Below are 27,557 nucleotides of genomic sequence, written 5' to 3' on the forward strand. Positions count from 1 at the left end.
TATGTGTTTTTTCACCTGTAGCCTGGAAGCTTTCGAGTTCGTTTTCGAGATTGTAGTACTTCTTTCGCTCTCTAGTATTCTTGATTTGTCTACCTTGGCTGCTTTAATAGCGGCATCAAGCTTAGAGCTCGATAATTCGGCAATTCATTTGGCTTTAATAATCAGGTTTATGAAGAAAAACTTCATACTTGCAGACTTTGTACTCGTTTGTATCCTTGCCCAATTTGCACAATCTGGCGTCAGGCATTTATTGAAGCTACTGGGCATGGTTAAAACTCAAGACAGCGTAAGCACAATTATTCCAGATATTACAGGTTCCGACAAGTAAAGAATTTTTATAGTCATGCCACAAATAAGCTATATATTGATTATTGACCATTTGTGACATGCTATAACGAGCAAAAATTTAAAAAAACTAATAGGTAGGTTTAAAATTAATAAATACAAATGTATTCTGGCAGTGAATGAGTTAATTATGCTTTCTATTTGCAAAACTCCTCAACCTTAACACAAAATAAGAAAAAAAGTGAATTTTTAAGAAATTTGCGGGATTTCCCGGGATAAGAAAAATTTCCCGGGATATTTCCCGGGTTAAAAAAACAACCGGGATCCCGGGATCCCGTTTCAGAAACCCTAGTCACTAGCTCTCTTTTATCATCATCTCGACATTGCTGGAATAAATTATAATATTATATTTAAATTTAATAATCCCGATAACAAACAGAGAAGACGACATTTTATAAAAAATCTTGCCCTAATTCTAATGGAAGAACATTTGAAAGAAAGATCGATGATGCTGACACTTCCTAAAGACATTCGCACATTTTTAGATAAATATAAAGAAAACGAAAAGCCGCCCAAAGAAGTAGCAAAACCAGGAATTTGTTTTATTTGTGGTAAACACAAAAACAATAGGACAAAATCGATTTGTCAAAAATGTGAAAAACATGTTTGCAAAAAGCATAGTAATATAGTTATTATATGTGCCATGTGTGAAGCTGAACATCACATGGAAGTAGAGTGACTTTTTTTTATTATCTAAATATTTTATAACCAATTTGTTTATTAAAATGCCATAAAAATAGTTTTCTGTATATCTGAATCATATTTTCAAAACGATAATTAATTATTGACTTCAATCAAATAATATTACATATGCGGTGTAATTGCCGCGATGCGCCCTCTCGTGAGATCCTTAAAGGCGCGTTCCCCGAAGGGTTAAAGAAACATTAACGTTTTCGACCTAATGTGATAGGCCACCTTCAGATACAAGTATACTTGAATGTATTTAACTTAATATTTAAATGTCAGAATGTTCAAATACTTTTACATTTAAATTTAAAACCAAAATACTGGATAAATTAATAAATAAATAATAAAATAAAACAAATATACTAAACATATGTAAAATAAAAATAAAATAAATACACAAAAAATGTCACTAAGTATAAAGACAGGTATGGGGTAAGAATTTTTGCATTTTAGTTTTTCTTTTATGTAGAACTTCCATGCAAAAGTTAGTCCATCCACATTCCTGGTGTTATTACAACCATCTTTTAATTTACTTTTATATATTTCATTTTTTTCTTTGTCTATTGCCAATGTTGGAGAATGCATAGTCCTGAGGATAGTCACTTCATTTCATTTAACCATAGAGTCCTCTGCTTGTGCCATACATGATAATTCTGTGTTGCAGTGCCCTTTGTTAATATTGTATTTGTGCTCCTTAAGTCTGATAGCTAAATTCCTTCTTGTGACCCCAATATAGTCCTCCTTAATTTTTGAACTAGATTCCACCTACAGAAACTCACATTAAAGATAATTTAAATTACGAAAATATTTCACATAATTTATGTGAAATTGATTGATTATTTATCAGGATATGGTTTAAACATTTTACATATTTTGAAATTATATCCCAAACATTACATAACTTTTGACAACGTATTCAAATTATGTAATCAATCTGAACTTTTGAAAGCACATTTTATTTTACTAGCCATTTGTTTGATATCATTGAGACCTGAAGATGTCTATTTCACATAGGCGAAAATGTTTGTAAGAATTTTTCTTGTTTTGTGACATGAACTGGTGATGGTTTGGTGAGTGGTACTTCTACAATTACTCAGTTTTTGAGATATATTTATTAAAGACATTTTCAAAATTAAAAATTATGCAAAAACTAATAATAGCTGACAATTTTATTAATAAATCATTTGTGCATATAATTAAAATAAGGCCTTGGGTAAAACTTCTAAATGTTGCTCCAATCACATGATTAATATGATATTCAAAATTTCTATAACTACAGTAGAGAATCGTTTATCCGAAGGAATTCCAGTCGACAAATTTAAATTTTCGCCAGTGCTGTGGCACTGTAATCTTTGGCTATGTCTTCGGCTACTCAAATATTTTACATTTTTGATACTAAATTAACTTTTGAAGTATAATTTTTTATTGTTTTTATATTTTTCAATATATTTATTTTGTTTGTACAAAATAAAAAAATAATTTTTAACGATACAATAGTCTTCGTTNGTAGTATATAATATCAATAAATAGTAATTGGTGCTAAACTTTTAGTTCTCTGTTCATAAGTAACTCTATATCATCTACAAGAAACAATACTAATAATTTTCAAGGGGTTAGTTTATTATTTGATAAAACATTTTAAGAATTATTAAAGCTCATTGTCAGATTCAAACTTATAACAACATTAAAAAACACAGAATAGCAATGTCAATGAACAGAAAATTTTTGTATGTTGCCTAATAGCATTCCATTTTTTTACATTTAATTTTAACATTGTTACATTGTTAACATTGTAACAAGTTTGGATCTGATAATGAGATATAATAGTCCTGAAATACATTTTATTAAGTAACAAACTGATTTTTTAAAATTATTGGCATTGTGTATTATGGATGATAACTAGTGCTAAACAATAGCTGCACTTCATTTAAATGATGTAATTTTTTAAAATTTGTTTTTACTCAAACTAATGCTAGCAAAAAATTTATGCTGTTATTAAATGTTGTTAGGCTGTTTGGTCAAATAATACCATTAATAATTTTAATTTTGCTGTAATAATCTAATATAGTAACAGAAATTTTTAGATACATTAAAACAAAAAATAGTTTACTTCATTTTGAATAATTAATATAAACTGAATTTTTTTTAAAAATCATCTAGAATAAGTTTATTTTAAAACAAATTCAGTTCTGTTTTTTTAAAATTGGTAGTGTTTAAATATGAACAGTTGGATATAATTATTAAACCAATTGTTCTTTATTAGTTAATTATATATTATTAATTATACAATTAATTATATGTAATCACTAATTTGTTTTACCTAACTGAGATTGCAAGAATGTATTATTTGAAAAGATTGTAGACCTATAAATTCCCACCGTCATCTATCTTCATGTTTATCTGTCTGTCTTTCCTTAATCTCAAAAATGGAGTTAGAGATAAAATCTGAGACCAGATATGGAAAGCTTAGGGGTAGGAGGCCCCAATTAACTATATGTGAACTTCCAATATAAACCAGAGAAGTCATGTTATTTCAATTCAAAAATTTTTCCTTGAAAGTTGGCTGGATACTGGACTTAGATGACTGGCATAATTCAATTGTTAAAGGATAAGTATGATGTACAGGGGCAAGACACTACAGTACTAATTTAAGGTTAAGAGCATATATTTTAAATTAAATAAATTAAAAATATGATCAAAAATTGCAGCCCGGCATTATGACAATGTCACAATAAATAGTTGTTGCTCGTTTTTATAATAGGAATGTCTCAGCAAGAAAAAAGGAATGAATATAGTTTCAATATTCATGCATATAACATATACAATATGTTACATCGTAACAATTAAACTTTTACCTATTTTTTTTCTGTATTATTATTATTGCTATTTATTGAAAAAAAAAAATGGTATTCATCAGTCTTATATGTTTAAGAATTTTCTTCAAAGAAATTTTATATAGTGTATTTATTATATCATGTGCAGTACAACATAAGAAACATTTATTTTCGGTAGGAAAAAATGTGTTTTGTGTGATTATAAATGTTTGCAATATTGTTGACTACTTAAATTTAAAATATTAAAATCTGTTTTATAGCAATCGACAAAATAAAAATATATAATTAAATAATAAGACAAAAATACATTTAATATGTGTTATATATTTTGTCTACGAGGACTTAGCCTATTAATAGAACATATTACACTGGTGTTTTGGCTTTAGCAATTCCTCGATTGCTAAAGCAAAACACTAGTGTAATTTGTTCTATTAATAACCTAAGTCTTCGTAGACAAAATATAACAAATAGAAAATTAAGGTCATAGAGGCATATAAATTAATACATTTAATATTTTTGTCTTATTATTTAATTAGGGACCAACTGAAATGTGAGGATAAATGTTTGAAACAAACTGGAGTGTTGGTTTGAGGGATCCAACCTATATAAACCCTTGGCCCAAGGATATTGAGCTACACTTGTTCAGTTTTCCACTTGACCTGCTATGTTCTCTGCATGTTGCTGATCTTTTTACTTTGTTGGCAATAACACCAAATTTCTTCTGAATTGTGTGTGTACTTTTCTATTATGCCTGATTTTAAAAGTTATTCACCCTGGATCCAGAACTTTCCTTCCAGAGATTCTCTAAAACCTTTTCATGCCATGGAACTCTCTTCATATTGATAAGCTGACTTATTTGTGGACTTTGTCTTGAATGATTATAACAGACTAAGTATCGTAAAAGTGTCTCACTTAATAAATGGCCTTTTATAATGGAGTAATGCAATGGTATTCAAACATTTTAACAGTGCAACCCCAAGATAATTTTCCGCAACCCCAAATGGGGTCGCGGCCCATAAATTGAATACCACTGGAGTAATAGATCATCCTTTATCCCAAACACACTCACATATTTGACCTTTTTCTGATTACACTGTCTGATCAGTCCCTTTCAAAGTAAAATTCAAAACTTTTTAAAAATTAACCTTTTTCTTTCTTCAATATCTGACTGTGATTAAGATCATGTGACCTCACGTCTGTTGACTATCATAAAGAATATAAACAAAATAATAAATTTACTGATTCATTCTTAATAAAAAATTTTTGAATTCATTAATAATTTCATACCTTCAAAATGCTTTCTTGAAGCAGAAAAATATATCATATAAATATTTATACATACATATTCAAATTTTTTTGAATTTCAAGACCTATCTTCAAAGATTATTAATAAAGATTAAGTATAAGCTCTAAAATTAAAGAAATATTTGCCATATCGCATCAAAGTTATTTTGAGAATGATTTTAGCCAGAATAACTAAATATAAGAAGTAAATTACATTTTAATAACAATGAACTGAACTTGATAAAGTTTAAAGAAAATATAACGATAAAAAGAGAAAACCTAAAATCATTATAAATAATAAGACTGAGAAAAACTTTAGAATATATTCTAATCAAAAATCTTTAGACTTTTTTTATGTAGAATTTCCATAAAAACTTAAATTATTACTTATTTAACTATAAAAATTTGTATTCTCTTGCTAGCCTATAAAAATAATTTTTCATAAAATGATTTAAGAATTATCAAAAATGCAATAATTTCTTGTAATTAAAGTCAAATGATAATTAATGTTTTTTGATTCTAAATTTTATCATTTCTTTGCATTATTTATCTACCATTGACTATTTTGCTTGGAACTTACATATTATATTTTAGTATTTTGTACTTTCAAGTATCTTGAAGATCTAAAATATAGATTTGTTTATATGATCTATTTTCTGAACTAATAAAATGACTTAAAAATATTGAAACTACAGTATTTCATACAATTTCCTTTTTTAATAATTTCATAAATTAATTTTCTTTTTGTTATTCACTCATATTTTACACTTATTATTCTGACATTTGGATTTTAAAATGCATAGTGTAAAATACATCTTTTTTTAATGAATCAAATATAAATATTATGTTATACAAGACTTGACCAATGATTTTATATTAATTTGCTCTAGACAGATACGAAGAAAATATTTACAAATCAATAGAATTTTATAACATTCTAATGAATTCTATCTATATATATAATCGAGATGGGTTGATAATATTAATAATAAGCACAGAGCCCAAACGGTTAAGAGTTGAAAGTTGAAATTTGGTACACAGTTAGGGTATGTCACGAGAACGCACACTAAGAAGGATTTTTCATAATTCCCCCCACGGGGGAAGTGTTAAGAATAAAAGTGTTAACAATGAAACTGTTAAGAATGGATGTTAAGAGAAAGTGGTGTGCAAGATTAACAGGCACAGATGTGGTTTTTTGCAGGAAATCGAACATATTTTTAGCCCCCATCTAAAAGTTCTCTAATTAGTCTGGAAACAGGAGGACTAATTCTTGCATTCTGTGAAAACGAGTAAGATTGGCTATAACCTTAATATTCGCTATCATTACTTTTTGCCCGAGCAACGCCAGGCTTATTTGCTAGTTAAAATATACAGTATTAGAAAAGTTTGAGAAATTGTTATATTTATTTATAGTGAAACAATTAGAATAAACAATTATTTATTGTGACACTGTCACAATGAAAGACTGCAATTTTTAATCATATTTTTAATTTATTTCATTTAAAATATATACTCTCCACCTTAAATTAGTAATGGCCTGCCCCTGTATATCATACTTTACCTTTATCAATACAGTCATGCCAGCCATCTAACTAACTCCTTTCAGTGGAAAATTTTTGACTTGAAATAACATCTCTAGTTTGCATCAGAAGTTCACATATAATTAATTGGGGTCTCCTGCCCCTAAGGTTTCCATATCTGGTCTTGTCTTCCATCTATCTAATTTTGTTCTCAAGAATAAAGGAAAGACAGGTGGATGGACAACAGTGGGAATTTATAGGTCTACAATTTTTTGAAATTGCAACCAAATGATTTCTAAATTTCACATCTTTAATTCCATTACAAACAGAAAATATTTAATTAAAATGTATATTTTCAGTCTAATTCAACAGGCCTTTATCAGGTTACATCTGAAATGGCCTATTGAATCAGGATGAAAATGTTTAATTAAATATATTCTGTTTGAACTGAAAGTAAAGATATGAAATTATATTGAACTGCATTTCCACTTAGTACATGTCTTGTGTAAATGATTTATATTTTATATATGGTAAAGCTTGTCTGAAATGGAACCTTAATAAAACAGAAACCTGCCTAAATGGAAAAATTCTTAAGAATGCATCAATTTTCTATGTTAAAAAAGCTTGGCTCGAAATGAAAACCTGCCAAATTAGAAAAAAATGTTCAATACCATATAAATCCAATTTATGCAGGTTTCTCTGTAGTTATTTTCATTTTGTCAAATTGTGATTAAAAAATAGTTAATAGATTACATTATTTTTATGAAGCACATAAAATATAACTTTGCTTAAATCTATTCTAAATTGTTAGATTTTACTAAAATTAAATTAACTGTTTTTAATTTTTTTATGAAATCATTAAACAATTTAGGTAATATGACACAAAATTTGATATTACATACTATTGTACACATCTTATATTTGTATTTATTTCTAATTTAATGAAGTTATATTAAATATTTTATTTAATTATGTGAATTAAAATAATTTAAATCTTTCAAGCAAAAATCTAGATATGGAAAAATTTCTATAAAGATGGTGTGAATAGAAGCAGGCCAAAAAATAATAAATAAATAAATACAAATACATACAATAAGAAATTTCTGAAAACAGCATTTAATAAAAAAAAACAAAAAGTTTTCTAGTATGAAATAAACTGTAAAAGTTTACAAAAAACAGGTTTTTGTTTATATATAAAAAGCTATTTAAATATAAAGCATCATGCAGACTATTTATTTAAAATTTTCAGTTATATTTCTTATTCTGTTCTAATTTCAAGTGGTGTTTGCGATATAATTAATTTAACAATTTCTGCCAATATTTCTATTTTATTAAAAATTATTTCAATTTAATATTTATATAGAACATGAAAAATAATTGAGAAAATTATCTCTTTGCAAATATAATATCAGTTAGAAAATATAAAATGTTTAAACAATAAATCATTAAAAAAAGTAAACAAGACCATAAAAATCATTAAATTAGAATTTCAAAATATTTTCCAAGAGATTGTTAAAATATTTTTTTCCCATGACTATTTACAGCATAAAGGATATCATAAAATTTACATTTAAAATCAATTTTTTGACATAAATACTATTTGATTTTTCTTATATTAAAAAAGATTCTCCTGAAATAGCAAATTGTAATTTTTGATAAAATTTTAGGATATCCTATATACTTAGTTTATATAAATAATAGCAAACATAAGCAAATTAACAACTAGATTATTTTAAAAGCTATTGTATAATATTAAAAAAGTAATGAAATAAATATTAGAAAAAAATATTTTGTAATTAATGTAATGAAGTTTTGTTAGAGAAAGTTAGCATTATTTATATTTAATTGTGAAATAATTAAAATTAAACATGCTATAAATTCTAGCTACTTATACAATTGGAATAGTATTTCTTAGAAAAATAGAAAGTTTGGAGGTATTACGGTAAGAAATACAAGAGAAATAAAAATCTTGAAAGTGTGATCTAAAATAATTTGCTTTAATTTTATTTTTGATATAAAATTAATTAAAATTCTAGATAAATGTTTATGTTAGTGAATAATTAATTGTCTTAAATGAGAATTTATATATATATTATTTTAATAAATGTCATTGAATTTTGTTAAAGTTTTATAAAATTTATATTTGTATGCTTGATTTAAATAACATGTTGTAATATTGTTTACAATAATGATATTTCTTTAACGTTAAATGTTTATTACACTGATTAAATATAACAACATTAAAAAGGAAAAAATAAAATATTTAAAAAATATCTTATTTTAATAATAATAATAAATTTTGTTTTCATTTATTCAAAATTTTTAATATATAAAATAAAACAATTTTTCTATTTTATATAACTAAAAAAATGTTGTTGTATAATTATTAGTATTTATTTTTAAAATGCATCTATAAAAATTTTTCAAGCATAAGATAGCAGAGTGGCATAGTTAATGGGTATTAAAAAATGTTATTAGAATTCATTAAAAGTTAGAAAACTAATCAATTACTGATTACAATATATATATATTTAAATTATTGAAGTATTTAAATTTATTCAGAAATGTTAGATGAANGAAAAACAGTGTTACACATTTAAATTTATTCAGAAATGTTAGATGAATAATAATGTTTCTAATTTGGTTAAATTGTTCTTTCAATTATTTAGTGTTCTTTTGAACAGAAGTCCCACTGATAGTGGTAATTCCACTACAGTAATAAGCAACTGTTAAATTTGTTTCTGTTTCTTACCTGTCACCTAATATTTCCAATGAAAAATTTTGTATTGGAATGTTTGCTACCATCACTCTAAATTCTATGAGAAATAAAGAGAGATAATATGTGATGTTTTCCTAAAGCAAAATTAACTAAACTTATCTTAAACAGTACTACTGATAATATCAAAATAAAATGTTAACAGCAAAAGAAATGTCAATCCAGTTATTACTCACAGCGCAACGTGCGCATATTTTCAAGCAATGTGGATACCACTGCAAGAGAAACATGTTCAGCTACAGATTAAATCTTATTTAAAAACAATGCATTCTGACTAGAGATGCAAGACAGCTAAATAGTGGCTGACTTACATTAAGCCAACACACAAACAAGAATATATTCATAACCAACGAAAGATACAACAATCTAATGCAAAAACTATAAACATCTACTGCAGAAATTATCAGCCAAAAAGTGTATAAAAATTGCTCTGTTTAACATTTACATAAAATGCCCATTCCTACAATCAATCACTTGTGATAAATATAATAATTATGGGTATATTAAAAAAAATAAATAGCAGGATGGACATTTCTTCGCTGAACTTATAGTTAACTTAAGTGTTATAGTTTATAAATAAGTGAGTGCTATCACAAAGGTAAATGGTCATGCACCTCTATTTTGCGTCCCTCAACCACCGTGCCGTTCAATTGCTCTCGTGCGCGATCAGCATCCACGCTATTTGCGAAAGTTACAAAACCGAATCCCTGCATGCATGAGACAAACAAGAAACATGCATTAAGTACCGTGCACCAGAACAGAACTTGGCCTGCAAAGAACAAGTCAGAGAAATTTAATTTACTCAGTGAAGACATAGGCATCAGCTCAGAACCAGTGTCATAAAAGCCCTCATGCATAACAGACCTTTTTTTTTTGCATGGGCACTTCTAATTAATGTGTGAAACAACTACAATATCTGATAATAAGTATAGAAATTTTCAAAAAAAATTTACAGGGAAATTTTAAACTGCTGAATGGGAAAGCTAACCTCTGCACTTCATAATAAATTAATTTCTGTGCAATGGGTAAGCTATACCATACAGATGAGTAGACTTCAATTTAATGGACCATACTTCTGCAAATAAAAAATCATATATTACACATAAGGCAATTGAGTCATTTTCACCATTTCCCTGTCTTCTGCCTCCCTAAGCTTCATGTTGTCATGCTTCAGAAGCTAAATGGGAGATGGGAGAAAAATCTAAAACAATACGAGACAGATGGTTAGCACAACAAAGGTTGGGATAATGCAGGAAAATTTTAGTGCCCAAAAATAAATAAATACATAAATAAATAAGTTAATTATTTTCACATTAATACATATAACAGATTGAAAGACCATGGACAAAGCAACACCACACAAAATAAGTAAACATGTACTGTAGCTAGAAACTATGCCAAGATCAATTTTTATAAATAGAATGAACAAACTATCAATCCAGTTTTATTATTTTTTAATAAAAGCCTAAGATATAAAGCAAGGCAAATGTATTAAATTTGCTTTTAAATTCTAACGCTAACTTTTAAAAATTAATACATAAAACAATGATGATGATAAATATTATCTGTTTAAAAACAAATTAGAAAATCTATCTTTATTGTAACTATAGGCCTAAATTAGTTATATTCTAATTATATTGTATAAAAAAAATGATTAAATATTCTAGGAATTATATAAATTTACAAATAATAATAAAAATAAATTTCAATGAAATAATAAATTTTGAACTAGTTATTAACATAAAAGTTGTTAAATTAACTACAGAAAACTTTAAAACAATTTCTACACATGNGTTCAGATAGGATTGTTTCTCTGGATTCCATTTTATTGGGCAAGGGTAAAATTCATCAGCTGTCCTTCAACGTCTACTGTCTCTCTTTTTAAGAGATCAGATTTTTGAAGTAATCTTTCATGGGTGTGTATTCACAATGGACCTTTCAGGATAAGATGCATTTTAGCTTACTGGCCATCACTTGTACAATAACAATAACAATATACAGTATTTGTCACAATATTCTGATTTAACTAGTTTTCCATTAGTTATTAAATTAGTTTTATGTCTCTCTTGAAATCATGCTGCTTTTCTTATGTCAATAAGTTTTTAACTCCAACAATCACCCACAAAACAACAAAAAATCATCTAGTGAGCAATTATTACAGGAAATACGATATCTCAAATTTAATCTTGACTTTTTTTTAAAAAATTTTGTTTCCAAAACATTTTTTTATATTTTAAAAATAATTTATTTTTGAACTTTTAGAACTACTCAAAAAATTTTATTACACTTCAATGTTATATGATAATTAAATTAAGAATTAATGTTTTAAATCATTTTGATCAGATCAAATGCTTTTCTCAACTAAAACAGTTTTTCTATAAAATGAAAAACAAAGAAAATGACTTTTGTAATTCTATAAAATTCAGTTCAATTAGTTATCAACTATTTCATTGTACAGTTCAAAAAATTAAAATATGAAAAGAAAGAGACTATAATATCAGCATTCAAATCAATGAAGGTTAGTTCACATTTTAGAAGCCTAAATAACATCAAAACATTAATCTGTAAATGTTCAATGGCTTAAAAACTGTAAATTAGATTTTTTGTTTCAATAAATAAAGGACTGCTGAGTATGTATGAATTACAAATTTATTTCCAAAATCAAAAATTTATAAGAAATTTAACATGCTAAATTTTTTATATTTTGAATTTTTTAAATGTGTTTTATTTTCTTATTATAAAAAATTATTTCTTCTTAATAAAATTATAACAGAAAATCATTCTTCTGGTTTTATATTTTGTTTTAATATAAAATTACTTATATATTGGTATTAAAAATATTTGAATTTATTATATCACTTTAATGTTTCATATATTTAAATAACCTGTTTATCAATTACACTGAAATGTATTCTGAAGTAATAACAATAAAGAAGTTGAAATATCTTTTTTTGGACTATTTGTGTGATATGATAACAAAGTCAACAACTCATTGAATTGATTCATGCTTGTTAAAAGATGATAAGAATATGATTTTTAATTAAAATATTCAAAAGCATTCAATTTAATTTTCATCATCATGATCAAAATTACTCTAGTAAAAATATCATTTGTAAATAGTATGAACTTATAGAAAATGATAATAAAATTCTACTAATGGCAAATCATCAGTAATTATTTATTTTGTATTTACTAAATCATGAAACTGACATGAATTGTTGTAAAATAATTTTAAATGTTTCTCATATTTTCAAATAAAGAATACAAAGTTTATCAATATTTATATATTCAGCATTTCAAAATGTATTATCATTTATCATCAAAAACATGACTGATATAACAAAATAATTGACAACAAAATGAAAATACAAATTTCAATAACAATTTTAAGTTTTTGTATTAACATCATTTCTACCTCAAATATTCCACTGGTGTCCAAAATTATACTTTTATGTAGTGTGCCTACATAAAAGTATAATTTTGGACACCAGTGTACATAAAAATTAACTTGTTATAAATTCCACAACCTTTGAACCTTTGACATATACTAACAATTGAATACTTTTTAGCATATTGTATTTCCTGTAACAATTATCCATGTAAATATTCTTCTTGTAATAATCACCTATCTAACTTGTATTGTGAGATAAACTATATCAGTTGACCTAACTATTGATACACTACTGATGTTTGATATTACTGAATAATCGACTATCTTATGATATTTTTCAATATTGAAGTTGGAGAAATGAATACTGGCTAATATCATTATTGATGTTCAATATTACTGATATTGTGAATTATCAAAATTTACAAAGTAAATTAAAGTATTTCAAGTATTTAATTCAAATAATTTTTATATATTTGTCATCAGAGAAAGACTTTTTTGCCTAAACTGCTCTTTGGGCAAACTAAAGACATCATGACTTTCAACAGGAATCATGTTCACTTTTTGGTTAATATGAATAGCTTTGATTAGTTTCTTAAACATATGTTCCAACTGAAACTTTCCTCCTCAACTTCTTTTTACTGTTGCAGTTCTGCTGAAGAGACTTCTCTACATCTAATTTGTGAGTGAGTCTGTTCAGATAGGATTGTTTCTCTGGATTCCATTTTATTGGGCAAGGGTAAAATTCATCAGCTGTCCTTCAACGTCTACTGTCTCTCTTTTTAAGAGATCAGATTTTTGAAGTAATCTTTCATGGGTGTGTATTCACAATGGACCTTTCAGGATAAGATGCATTTTAGCTTACTGGCCATCACTTGTACAATAACAATAACAATATACAGTATTTGTCACAATATTCTGATTTAACTAGTTTTCCATTAGTTATTAAATTAGTTTTATGTCTCTCTTGAAATCATGCTGCTTTTCTTATGTCAATAAGTTTTTAACTCCAACAATCACCCACAAAACAACAAAAAATCATCTAGTGAGCAATTATTACAGGAAATACGATATCTCAAATTTAATCTTGACTTTTTTTTAAAAAATTTTGTTTCCAAAACATTTTTTTATATTTTAAAAATAATTTATTTTTGAACTTTTAGAACTACTCAAAAAATTTTCTTTTATTAAAAATATTCATTGCTAAGAAAAATTTAGTTTGATTATAATGAAATAGAATATGCACTAACAGAATATGTCAATCAATATTTTTAATGCTATTTAATACATTATTCTACAAAATTACAATGTAATTCCACATATCACAGAATCTGAAAAGAAATGAAGACTGTAATTATAAATGGAGTTAAAAGCTGTACTATGAGGATTTCTTTTTTATATTTATTATTCAAAACTAACAAAAAATTTTATTCTAAATGTAGTGCATATACTTTTTATTAGTTTTTCTTGTAATAAAATATAATAATGAAGAAAATTATTATATGTTAAAATAAATATGTTAAAATTACATGAATATGAATAAAAAAAAATGGTCCTAAACACAATAAAATTAAATTATGTTTTACCTTTTATATTATCATGAATTTCAATTAGGTTTCTCAAATTATTATTGTAAAATATTAGCTTTTACTTTAAATACCTTACCTTTGACCCCCTCTCATTGAAAATTATTTCTACATCCAAAATTGGACCATATTGCTGAAATAATTAATGTAAATTTTTAAAATATGTAAACACATATTAAATATTTTTAAATCATATAAAAACTTTCACAATTCTTTAAGCAACTGAAGAATTTAATAATTTAAAATACTTAAAAGTATATAGTTTTAACATTAATACCAAGATTTTTTACAGATATTAGATCAATAATAATATTTTGCTTAAAAGTCTCTTTTTATTTCTGAAAATTTACTTCTTATTTCTACAAGTTAAATTTTTTTATTTGTCTATTCAGAATGTTTCTCTAAAAATAAAGAAATGCCTGTTTATAATTCATTGATTAGTAAAAAAAAACATGATCTGAGAAGCAGTTAAGATTTAAAGAAAGTTTTTCAATAGTTTAAATGAAGAATCTTATAAGAGATTGCATATAATGGTAAAACTGTTTATTTTAAACTTTTAAATTATTAAATTTTTGTTTCATTTAATTAGAATAAGTACAATGCCATGTATTATGGTGATATAATATGTTCTATTTCCCATTAAAAAACAAATCTAACAACATAAATATCCATGCTTGAAGTGAAATTCAAATTCAAAATCTGGCAAATTAAAATCAATATCTTAATACACACTGTTGTCACTATCACTGCCTTAATCACTGTTAAGGCATACTATTTAAAAAATGGGTAGCATAACTAGCTCAGTATTATATCATTCATCCAGTGATGATCAATTAACATGAACAGATAAAACATGTCCAGAATACTCAACCAATTTCTTTATTTAAGATAACATATGATCTTCTTTACTTGTAAACTACTGCAGTAACTACAAGGCAAATCAAAAGTAATGCCTCTTTATTAATAATAATTTGTAGGTATTCTTATTTGACAGAAATGAATGGCCTGAAGCAAGAGTATTCTGGCATATATTGGTATTAAAAATATTTGAATTTATTATATCACTTTAATGTTTCATATATTTAAATAACCTGTTTATCAATTACACTGAAATGTATTCTGAAGTAATAACAATAAAGAAGTTGAAATATCTTTTTTTGGACTATTTGTGTGATATGATAACAAAGTCAACAACTCATTGAATTGATTCATGCTTGTTAAAAGATGATAAGAATATGATTTTTAATTAAAATATTCAAAAGCATTCAATTTAATTTTCATCATCATGATCAAAATTACTCTAGTAAAAATATCATTTGTAAATAGTATGAACTTATAGAAAATGATAATAAAATTCTACTAATGGCAAATCATCAGTAATTATTTATTTTGTATTTACTAAATCATGAAACTGACATGAATTGTTGTAAAATAATTTTAAATGTTTCTCATATTTTCAAATAAAGAATACAAAGTTTATCAATATTTATATATTCAGCATTTCAAAATGTATTATCATTTATCATCAAAAACATGACTGATATAACAAAATAATTGACAACAAAATGAAAATACAAATTTCAATAACAATTTTAAGTTTTTGTATTAACATCATTTCTACCTCAAATATTCCACTGGTGTCCAAAATTATACTTTTATGTAGTGTGCCTACATAAAAGTATAATTTTGGACACCAGTGTACATAAAAATTAACTTGTTATAAATTCCACAACCTTTGAACCTTTGACATATACTAACAATTGAATACTTTTTAGCATATTGTATTTCCTGTAACAATTATCCATGTAAATATTCTTCTTGTAATAATCACCTATCTAACTTGTATTGTGAGATAAACTATATCAGTTGACCTAACTATTGATACACTACTGATGTTTGATATTACTGAATAATCGACTATCTTATGATATTTTTCAATATTGAAGTTGGAGAAATGAATACTGGCTAATATCATTATTGATGTTCAATATTACTGATATTGTGAATTATCAAAATTTACAAAGTAAATTAAAGTATTTCAAGTATTTAATTCAAATAATTTTTATATATTTGTCATCAGAGAAAGACTTTTTTGCCTAAACTGCTCTTTGGGCAAACTAAAGACATCATGACTTTCAACAGGAATCATGTTCACTTTTTGGTTAATATGAATAGCTTTGATTAGTTTCTTAAACATATGTTCCAACTGAAACTTTCCTCCTCAACTTCTTTTTACTGTTGCAGTTCTGCTGAAGAGACTTCTCTACATCTAATTTGTGAGTGAGTCTGTTCAGATAGGATTGTTTCTCTGGATTCCATTTTATTGGGCAAGGGTAAAATTCATCAGCTGTCCTTCAACGTCTACTGTCTCTCTTTTTAAGAGATCAGATTTTTGAAGTAATCTTTCATGGGTGTGTATTCACAATGGACCTTTCAGGATAAGATGCATTTTAGCTTACTGGCCATCACTTGTACAATAACAATAACAATATACAGTATTTGTCACAATATTCTGATTTAACTAGTTTTCCATTAGTTATTAAATTAGTTTTATGTCTCTCTTGAAATCATGCTGCTTTTCTTATGTCAATAAGTTTTTAACTCCAACAATCACCCACAAAACAACAAAAAATCATCTAGTGAGCAATTATTACAGGAAATACGATATCTCAAATTTAATCTTGACTTTTTTTTAAAAAATTTTGTTTCCAAAACATTTTTTTATATTTTAAAAATAATTTATTTTTGAACTTTTAGAACTACTCAAAAAATTTTCTTTTATTAAAAATATTCATTGCTAAGAAAAATTTAGTTTGATTATAATGAAATAGAATATGCACTAACAGAATATGTCAATCAATATTTTTAATGCTATTTAATACATTATTCTACAAAATTACAATGTAATTCCACATATCACAGAATCTGAAAAGAAATGAAGACTGTAATTATAAATGGAGTTAAAAGCTGTACTATGAGGATTTCTTTTTTATATTTATTATTCAAAACTAACAAAAAATTTTATTATGTGAATTAAATTTGACCATATCTAAAATACGAGGTATAATTAAATAATGAAATGAAATTTCAACAACAGTATTTACTATTTACTATTGCGTTTTTTCTTATAAATCTGACAATATAAATTTTCTGTTACTATCGTCCTATTTAAAAATAATAAAATTATTTCTAATTGTAGAAGAATGTTTAAATGCAATTTACATTTTGTGACTTTTTATATGCCTTTTCACATTACTCAAGTTTAATATTGACGTATTGGGGCGCTTTGTAACGTTCGTCGGTGATGGTAACTTTTTGGACGAACTTGTTAACAGTGAACTTTAATGTTTTGGATATGAATTGTATAATTTCTTATGTTTATTTTATTTCCGTTTTATCAATATTTTGATTTTTATTTGCTAATACGTGTGTTATTACTAATTGGAGGCATTGAATACAGCTACGGTGTCTCGTACCCCTCTTCCTTTCCTTCCTTCGAAGTCATCCCCATATCTTGGCTGGTAAACGTCAAAGATGAACCAGTTTTTAAATTTTAACGGCTGGAATCTTTTTTCCCTTTATTGGATTTGTCTACTGCCATGATCGTTCACAGAGGGGGTAAACGGGACACTTACCCTCTCCTGAGAGCGAGTAAAAATTTCCATAAACTCCTTAGTCTCTTCAAACAGAGCCTCTAGTCAGCTAGTAGTGTGGCGGAGTTTTGTTAAGAATATTATTATTATTATTATANTTTAAGCAACTGAAGAATTTAATAATTTAAAATACTTAAAAGTATATAGTTTTAACATTAATACCAAGATTTTTTACAGATATTAGATCAATAATAATATTTTGCTTAAAAGTCTCTTTTTATTTCTGAAAATTTACTTCTTATTTCTACAAGTTAAATTTTTTTATTTGTCTATTCAGAATGTTTCTCTAAAAATAAAGAAATGCCTGTTTATAATTCATTGATTAGTAAAAAAAAAACATGATCTGAGAAGCAGTTAAGATTTAAAGAAAGTTTTTCAATAGTTTAAATGAAGAATCTTATAAGAGATTGCATATAATGGTAAAACTGTTTATTTTAAACTTTTAAATTATTAAATTTTTGTTTCATTTAATTAGAATAAGTACAATGCCATGTATTATGGTGATATAATATGTTCTATTTCCCATTAAAAAACAAATCTAACAACATAAATATCCATGCTTGAAGTGAAATTCAAATTCAAAATCTGGCAAATTAAAATCAATATCTTAATACACACTGTTGTCACTATCACTGCCTTAATCACTGTTAAGGCATACTATTTAAAAAATGGGTAGCATAACTAGCTCAGTATTATATCATTCATCCAGTGATGATCAATTAACATGAACAGATAAAATATGTCCAGAATACTCAACCAATTTCTTTATTTAAGATAACATATGATCTTCTTTACTTGTAAACTACTGCAGTAACTACAAGGCAAATCAAAAGTAATGCCTCTTTATTAATAATAATTTGTAGGTATTCTTATTTGACAGAAATGAATGGCCTGAAGCAAGAGTATTCTGGCTATTTACTATTACGCCTTTAAACAGCTGCTGATATTTTAGCATACATGTCAAAATGAAAAAGACAAAAAAAAAAAGACAAAAATGACATCCATACTGAGGCTGTCCACAGTTGAGGAGCAGAAGGATGCAATTTGTTTTCTATGTAGATGGGTAAGAAATCATCAGACATTCTTGTGAAATGGTAGATATTGGCTAAACATCTCCAACATCCATAGATAATGCAAAATGTTTGCACAAGGTTGCCAATTCATGAGCCTTGTTCTGGGCATCCATTAAACTGGAAAAAGTTGCTGCATGAAGAGATATCACAAATAAAACCTTTTATTTACCTGAAGATCATGTCCTGTTTGGCATTTCCTTTGGTATAGCATAGAAAACTTGGTTACAGAAAGTGCTTGCTGGGCTGATGCAACAAAAAAGAACATAAACCACCATCATGATGATAACATGATTACATTACAATGTTTGAAACATTTGGAACAATATCATTGAGAAGAGGACTAATTCATCAAAAGCATCATCACTAGGGATCAAACAGCTTCAAAGCAACTGTTCAAAACTGGCTTTGTTCATAAGAAACACATTCTATAGGCCCAGAATGTTTAACCTTGTCACATACTAGGACAAGTGCTTGAACCAACCAGTATGGTTCCTTTGTGGAGAAGTAAACTACTAAGCATACTTCATTTTGTATACAAGCATACCTCATTATGTGTTGTAAATTGCCATTTCCCACAATTTTTTTTTATTTAAAGAAAGTTTCACCTCATAAAAAGTTTTTGAGCAATGACCAATATGGTTTTACACCCCAGTGTTTCTCAGATGTCTCCTTGTTAAATTGTGTTATACTCTACAGCAAGGAAAAAAGAGACTGATGTCTCTGTTAATATTTCTACATATCAAAGATGCATTTGATAATGTTTGATGGCTCTCAATTTTAAAATCTATCAGAGATACCAAAGTACCACAAAATATTTTCTACTTGCTCAAGCATTTCTGAAAAGACAGAACAGCTAAGATTAAATTAGGCTTTATTAAAAAAACTGCCCCTAAATAAACAATGTCCTCAAGGCTCAAGTATCTGAAGTATCTCAAGTATCTACTCTAGAATGTTATTATAAATGCTAACTAAACTTATCACACTGTTTCTGTTCGTTGGTTATAAAATCAGCTATAACATTAAAAAATAAATAATTATTGACAATTTGCCAAATTTTCTTAAAATCCAGACATTTTTGGTCTTTGCCCAGATACCTAAGGACACAATGCAAAAACCAGATGGCAACACTTGGCAACACTTGGAACAGATGAAGTGTCATATCGATGGGAATTGCTAAATTGGATCATGGTAGGAATAGAATATATAATACAGGTGTACACCAGGTTATGAAGCTGGTGTACACCTATATTCACTTATTTCAAATTAAGTCAATCCTGTGCATAAAAANTTAAATTCATCATTATGCCAAACTGTTCATCAAATAATATTTTCATAGCAGTAGAAACGAAAACGAGCTTACCGTATTCCCAAAGAGGGAGTTCTGGATTTACTCGATAGCTTCAACGTGCTGATCTAAACAGAGCAAGGCTGAACGTTCAGTACCTATGTTTACCTCTGTCCAACGTGTGACACGCCCATAGTTAGAGCGCACGACACGAACACCAATTCTCGCGAATCAATAAAACAGCATTATAGGTTCGCGAATTAAGATTAATATGTTAAATTTTATTTAGTACTAAATAAGATAAAAGCTAATAACTTCACTGAAAAACAGAAAATCTTGAAAAAAAAATTCAGATAACGATATAAAAATGAGATTACAGAAAATCTGTCAACAGTTCTTTTTAAATAAACATTGCTACTAAAATTTTAAATTTTTCTTTTAATTTTTAATAGCAAACTCTATTAATAAAGTTTGCGTTTTATTGAGTATATAATTTAGATGAACTTCAGAAAATGTATATTCGCATTAAAATTAAAAAGATAATAATAGAACATCATATTTCCCTATATTAAAAGGATTATCAGAAAATTAATACAATTTTAAAAACATTCGCTTTTTCTTATCATCTTTCAATAAAAATTTCGAATAGAAATTGTTTTCCCCCCATCCAGAAACAATTAAATTTTGAAAAGATGTTTAATATTTCAATAAAAAATGAAAATTTACTTATTTTATATTGTTTATCCGGTATTTTTTATCGATTGAATGATAGTTAATCGATAAAAATATCGAATAATTCGTTTCAGAAAATTTTACAAAGATCAATTTTATTACTTCGTTTTTAATTGCATATTAATATAGTATGCCGCAGTATAACAGTTAAAGATATAAAAGTGACCACTGAAGCAAGAATTGAAGTATTTGGATTCAAATTAAACCGGTTTTGCATGCTTATCTGGACGCTTCGTGATAAAAAAAAAACTAGTGAGCATTCATTACATAAAAGGAAACAGAATAGAGTAGAAAAATATTATTTTAAATTCGTTACGATGTACGTAATTCTAATCAATTTTTTGTCTGATGAAAATATATAAATAATTATTATTTTACAAAATAGATAAACTATTGGTCTATAAATGTATGAAATGACTATCATGTATTAAAATCACGAAAGATATTTAGTGTCATATGTAATAATAATAAAAGCGATCAATCATTTTAATTCTACATATGAAATTTAAAAGTTTATTTAAAATACAATTTGCAATAAAAGAATAAGAATATTCTATAAAGAAAAATCAGTTTAAGGACTACAGGAACAGCATTTCCCAATCAAGCTGTCGAAAATCTTATGTTTTTTTTTTTTTACGTCACAGCCTATCAGAATGATAGAAGAGAATCCACTAAGAAAAATAACAAGTTAGAAGTAAACACTAATTTAAAGAAAAGATCACTTCTCATATTTTTTATAATGCAATTTTTTAAGGAAAAATATCTAAATTTATAATCACATTCCTTTTTATATATCTGGAAATAAAAATTGCAATAGTTAAAAATTTATTTGTGAAAAAGTCGATAAATAAATAAAAAAATCTTCTAAACTTCTAAAACTAAATAATTCTAAACTAATAAAAACTTCTAAAACTAAATGATTTTTTAATTAGTGATAAAAAGATTGCTTAATATTTTTATCACGCAGTATTATTCTTAAGAAAGTAAATTTGTGAAATAATTTAAGTGCATCCATTTTAAATTATAGATTTTAAAAATTCATTAAAATACTATAATAATCAATATATAACNATAATTTTTTATTGTTTTTATTTTCTTCAATATATTTATTTTGTTTGTACAAAATAAAAAAAAAATAATTTTTAACAATACAATAGTCTTCGTTAGGCTTAACATCGACGAAAATTCAACGCAAAGCGACATGCAACGGAGAAAAATTTCAACATGGGATAGATTAATATATTTTAATGTACATAATCAGTTATCCGAAATACTGATTTTCCGAGTAACCCCAGTCCCCAATTGATTCGGACAATCCTCTACTGTAAATTAAATAAGCAGAAAATATTTGTTTAAACGGAGTGTAAAACAAAGCAGAATTTAAAAAACAAATCAAATGATAAAGTCATATTCATCAGGACATACTTTGTGAACAGATTCATCAGGACATATTTTATGCAGTAAGCAGGAGTTCCATAACTCCTCCTTACTGTGCAGAGGCATTACCAATTTTGTTATCAAGACTTCCATTTGATCTTCCCTTCCAGACAAATTAATTTAGAAGATATGACCATACTGGTAAAAAAAATCAATACTTTACATAATTTTTCAGCACAAGAGTTTTTATAACAAACATTTTCAGTTTATTTTATAAACCTGCTTTAGGTTTGAAAATTATACAATTTGAAATTTACAAATTGGAATGTTTCAAATATTCAATGATGTTATTTACTGTATAACATTTTTCTTTAAACATTGTAAGTGTGTATACATAAATATATATTTTTGAACAATTATATATTAATGAAATATCAAATATATAAATAATAAAATTAAAAATAAAATAAAAATACAAATAAAGTGAGCCACAGGAATTCTATATGCCTATGCATGTTTTATATATAATTAATTAATCTGTAGGATTATCAAAGAACAATTGCCATGCATTAGATAGGAATTCTGAGTATTTGTGGTTAACACAATTATTTTTTAATGTGGACTTGACAATTTCCAAAGTTTCAAGGGTTTGTAAGTGATGTTCATCATAGATCTTTTTATCATTCTTGCTTCATTTAGATGTGCAGACACTTTGACCCTATTGCATATTGAGCTAAAACAGTTTTGGTTTGTTGTCATCTACGTCATATTAGTATTCATTGATTCTGCATTTTAAAAATCTAATTGTTGACCCAATGTACATAAGTTGGAAATTAAATCTTTCATCTGTTACCAGGATTGAATATACACCCAGTGCGCTGTTGTTGTCTATCTCATCTCTACTGTTGTGTAGCAATTCATAGATTGTGGCATTTCTATGGAAACATACTGTCATTTAAATATTTAGTGATTTGTTTATAAATCGATTTGAGTCTATTATCAAAATCTATAATTATTTGTCTTGTTATTAGCATGCATGATTGTTCATTGGTGACATCCAGTTGTAGATGCTTCATACATTTGTTTTCCATTTCTTTTGCCAAATTTTATATAAACTTTTTATCATATCTATGTATTCTAGCTATTTCTTCTATATATTTAAGCTTTAATGGTGTTTGTGATGTCAGATCAGTGTATATGCTCTTCTGACTAGAGCTCTGAATACCATGGTTTTATACTTAAATGCGTCTTGTGGATGGGAAGGTATGAATAATGGATGATGATTTGGTTTGTAAAACACCTGTGTATCAATATACCCATTTTGAAGAGTAATATTTATATCAAGAAAGTGGGTCTCCATATTGTTGAATTGCTCTAATCTTAAACATATACCATAGAGGTTATTAAACTAATAAACGAAACCTTAATAAATTCAGTTATACATTTATTGAAATACAAATGTTTTCAATCAGATTTTACTGATCTTCTTCAGTTACAAGTTTCTCAAATTCCTTAAAATGTATAATTACAAATTCAAAATAACAAAGTTGTGAATATGAAAATTTTAAGAATTAATAATTTATTAAGTTTTAATTTATTGGTTTATTTTGGACTATCCAGTTTTCCATCTGCTTAAATAGGGGTCATTGTTAAAAGCATTTAATATCCTGTTGACGACTGGTTTTTATTTCCATATTATCAGAATATCATCTATTATCTATTGTAGAGGATAATTCTGGTGAGAAAAGACAACAAGTATATCACAGTGCTAGATTTTGCCTCACTATATCCATTAATACTTTATAACCATGCATTTGCACATGTGATTTTTTTTCCAAACATATTCAATCACTGTATCTTCATCACAAACAGGTGTTAGAACTAGCCCACTTATTATTCATCTTTTTTCAAATATAACAACACTTATGCCCAAATGTAATGATGTATAACACTTATGTGCAATGTACAACACTTGTGTAATGATGGGTGTAGCAGGGTGTAGCCACTTTCAGAGATAACTTGAAAACTTGCAAATCTCTGTCTGTCTTACTATCAGACATAAAAGACTACATTTCTGTTATATATTTAATAAATAAACTTTATATCCTACTGAGGAAAAGAAATAATTCGCATTATGTTGGGAAAAATTTTTTCTTCCTAGTTCCAATATAAAATTTATTTGAATATGAAATGTGTTTTTATTTAGTAATTATATTAAAATCCATATGTTATTTACTTATTAAGACATTGTTGAACTTATCTGTTAAAAATATTAATAAATTTATTTTTAAACAATATATTCTATATGATTTATGTCCAAGTTCACAACCCAGAATTAAGAATCAGTCAAAGTTTAATTTATTGTATTCATTTAGTATATGAATACTAACTGATTAGTATCTGACCCTCACTCTTCCTCTTGAACACAAATGATTGAGCTACATAGAATTTTATATGTATTAACATTCTTATTAAAAATTTGATAATTCTTAAATAATGTAATCAATAAATTTATGCTATTTAGGTATTTTTATTTTTAAGACTTTGAAATAAAAAATATTAACAAAATATATTTTTAATATATATAATTTGGTAAAATATGCTTTGTTTGTTATTTTCTATATTACATTATGATATAAAAATATTTTAGGTACTTCATGATGTCAATAATTTACTTTACCATTAATAACAAAATAATGCATCATACTATGTTGAAAACAGAATATATATTGACTCTTGAAACTTTTTTACAGTTTTAATTAAAAAAGAAGTTTAGTACAAAATAAGTGAAATACAAGTTTTTAAAAAGAGGTTTAATGTCCAAAGTGTTAATATTTTAAAAAATTAAACCTTACTATAATAATTTTTTAAAATATTTAATTGAAAACTTACAGTTTGTTGCTCTACACCATTGTTTGTAACTACAGGTGAAGAAAATGCTATACATTCTTTTTGCTCTATCCTTTGTTGATTTGTTGTTTGTGACTGATCACCATTTTGTGAGAAAGGAGAATATGATGATGTCATCTGTGTTTGAACCATGTGCTAAAAATAAAAAAAAACAAAATTCTTATTGAAGCATGTAAAGTAATGCACTACAGAAGCAAATTTAACAATATTCTCATTCATTCTATACACTTTATGTATTTGATTTGATATTAAAATAATTAATTAATCTAAATTAATTTATTTAAACTAATTAATTATTTTAAATTACATTAAGTAATTAAATAAATAAATAATCAAGAAATCAATTTTTTGAGAAGCAAGAGAAATAAATTTTATACTTTATTTCCTTAACAGCATAAATTAATAGATAAATATAAACAAATACCTTAACAGTGAAAAATTATTCAAAGAAATTTTAAAATATATTGTATTTGAAAATGTTTGTCAGGAAAATAATTTTTTCACTATTAAGATGATTAGTTCCATTTATAATTATGTCAATTGCTTTTTTCTTGGCATCACCAGATAAACTATTTATTAATAAACTAATAACATTTATCAGCAAAGAAAATTACAAATTACGTTATGTCCTCAATTAAGTGCAGTCTTATTTAATATTTTCAGATTTAACAAACAATTTCTCTAAAAATAATTTTTTTATATTTTCCAAAGTATTCAATAAAATCTCATAAAACTTTCTGTAAATAGTTACTGCTCAAAAAATATTTTCTGTACACTTTCACACAGTTGTTGCCAAAATTTTTAATAAAATGACTAATTCCTAGACGACAAAATTACAAAATCTGCAGAATTGAGACTTTAGCATTACAATTCCTTAAAACTGATATACATTTCTATAAATACGTTGTTGATGATATATAATTTATCAGAAAATTATAAGTATATTTATTTCATACTTTTCATTAATCAATTCAAATAATATAAATTGGAATCAATATAACATATACTTTAATAAAATGTCAACAGAAATTGAGATTTGGGAATACAACATTTATTTTTTAATACAGAAAAACTAAATTTTTAAATAATACTAGTTCCATTGCAAACCAATATCAATCAATATACTGGATGTTGTCCTCAAACTGCCTTAATTTTGTGGATATTTTATAAAAAGAAATGCAAGTACAATACTGTAACCAGAGCTCGTTAATGGAGGCTACGCCTCCCTTTAAGATGCTCTCATCTATATAGTACTGCCTGAGTTCATCTCAAAGGGGGCTATGGTCCCTTTGAGATCACCTCAGGCAGGCTGGGAATAAAAGCAACTTTTTCATTAAATAAAATTGCTTTGGGTGTAATATGATATTATATGATATGAAAGAAATTGGAAATAAAAAGTGCAGTGGAAATGAAATAAATACTATACAGAAGAAAAATTTAAAAATTTATTCAAATGGAACAGGGCTGTGGGGTATACTTTATACAGGGAGCAAGTTATAACTGTTATCTTCAGGGGGCAACAGTTCATAAAAGTTTAAGAACCACTGATGTAGATAATGGTAAATCAGTACATTTCTATGTGTGTTCCTGATGTTGCATTTATGATATACAGTCTATACTTTTGGTCTATGACCATACCAACATATTAAGAGTTACACTGTGAATAGTATCTCCAATTCTTGTACACAGGTTTCTCATGTCTTTGAATTTTTGTAGTTTGAAAGTATAGAGGTTCAAGGAGAACATCTATATAATTTACTGAAAAATCAATAATATATATTCTGAAATATGATGAAATGTAACAACTCCTAAAAAGAGTTCATTTAGAAACAAAACTACAGCTAAATCTCAACAATGTAGTGACAATATTTGTTGATCTTTGAAATTGATATTAAAGTTTGGTGCTAAAATGAAGAACAGTAGACTGTTTATTTTAATCACAAATATTTCTGTCAGACATTTAAAGTAGTTAGAATTAGCATATCCCAAAATAATGTTACAATTATTTCAATGATATTATTTTGCTATTATTATAGCAGCATTATTAATAATAATTACTGTACAGATAATGCATCTTTCATGTTACTTATGTTTAAATTATTTTATC

At 26.1% G+C, this 27,557-nt stretch overlaps 1 protein-coding gene across 4 annotated transcripts in view; it reads right to left on the reverse strand.

Annotated features, from left to right (window-relative positions):
* The window catches only part of LOC111636664 (RNA binding protein fox-1 homolog 1-like), a 172,163-nt gene that overhangs the window by 47,025 nt on the left and 97,581 nt on the right, over window positions 1-27,557 (reverse strand). For 3 of the 4 annotated variants that reach the window (XM_023381951.1, XM_023381950.1, XM_023381953.1), the window contains exons 4-5: window positions 14,500-14,553; window positions 10,061-10,153 (exon numbers count right to left, since the gene is read on the reverse strand). In XM_023381951.1, coding sequence (XP_023237719.1) covers window positions 10,061-10,153; window positions 14,500-14,553 — 147 coding nt within the window. The remainder of the gene's footprint in view (window positions 1-10,060; window positions 10,154-14,499; window positions 14,554-27,557) is intronic. The other variant, XM_023381952.1, reaches the window with a different exon arrangement.

Source organism: Centruroides sculpturatus, unplaced genomic scaffold, assembly GCF_000671375.1.
Source record: "Centruroides sculpturatus isolate CEXI.00-Female unplaced genomic scaffold, Cexi_2.0 scaffold907, whole genome shotgun sequence".
Lineage (NCBI taxonomy): Eukaryota > Metazoa > Arthropoda > Arachnida > Scorpiones > Buthidae > Centruroides > Centruroides sculpturatus.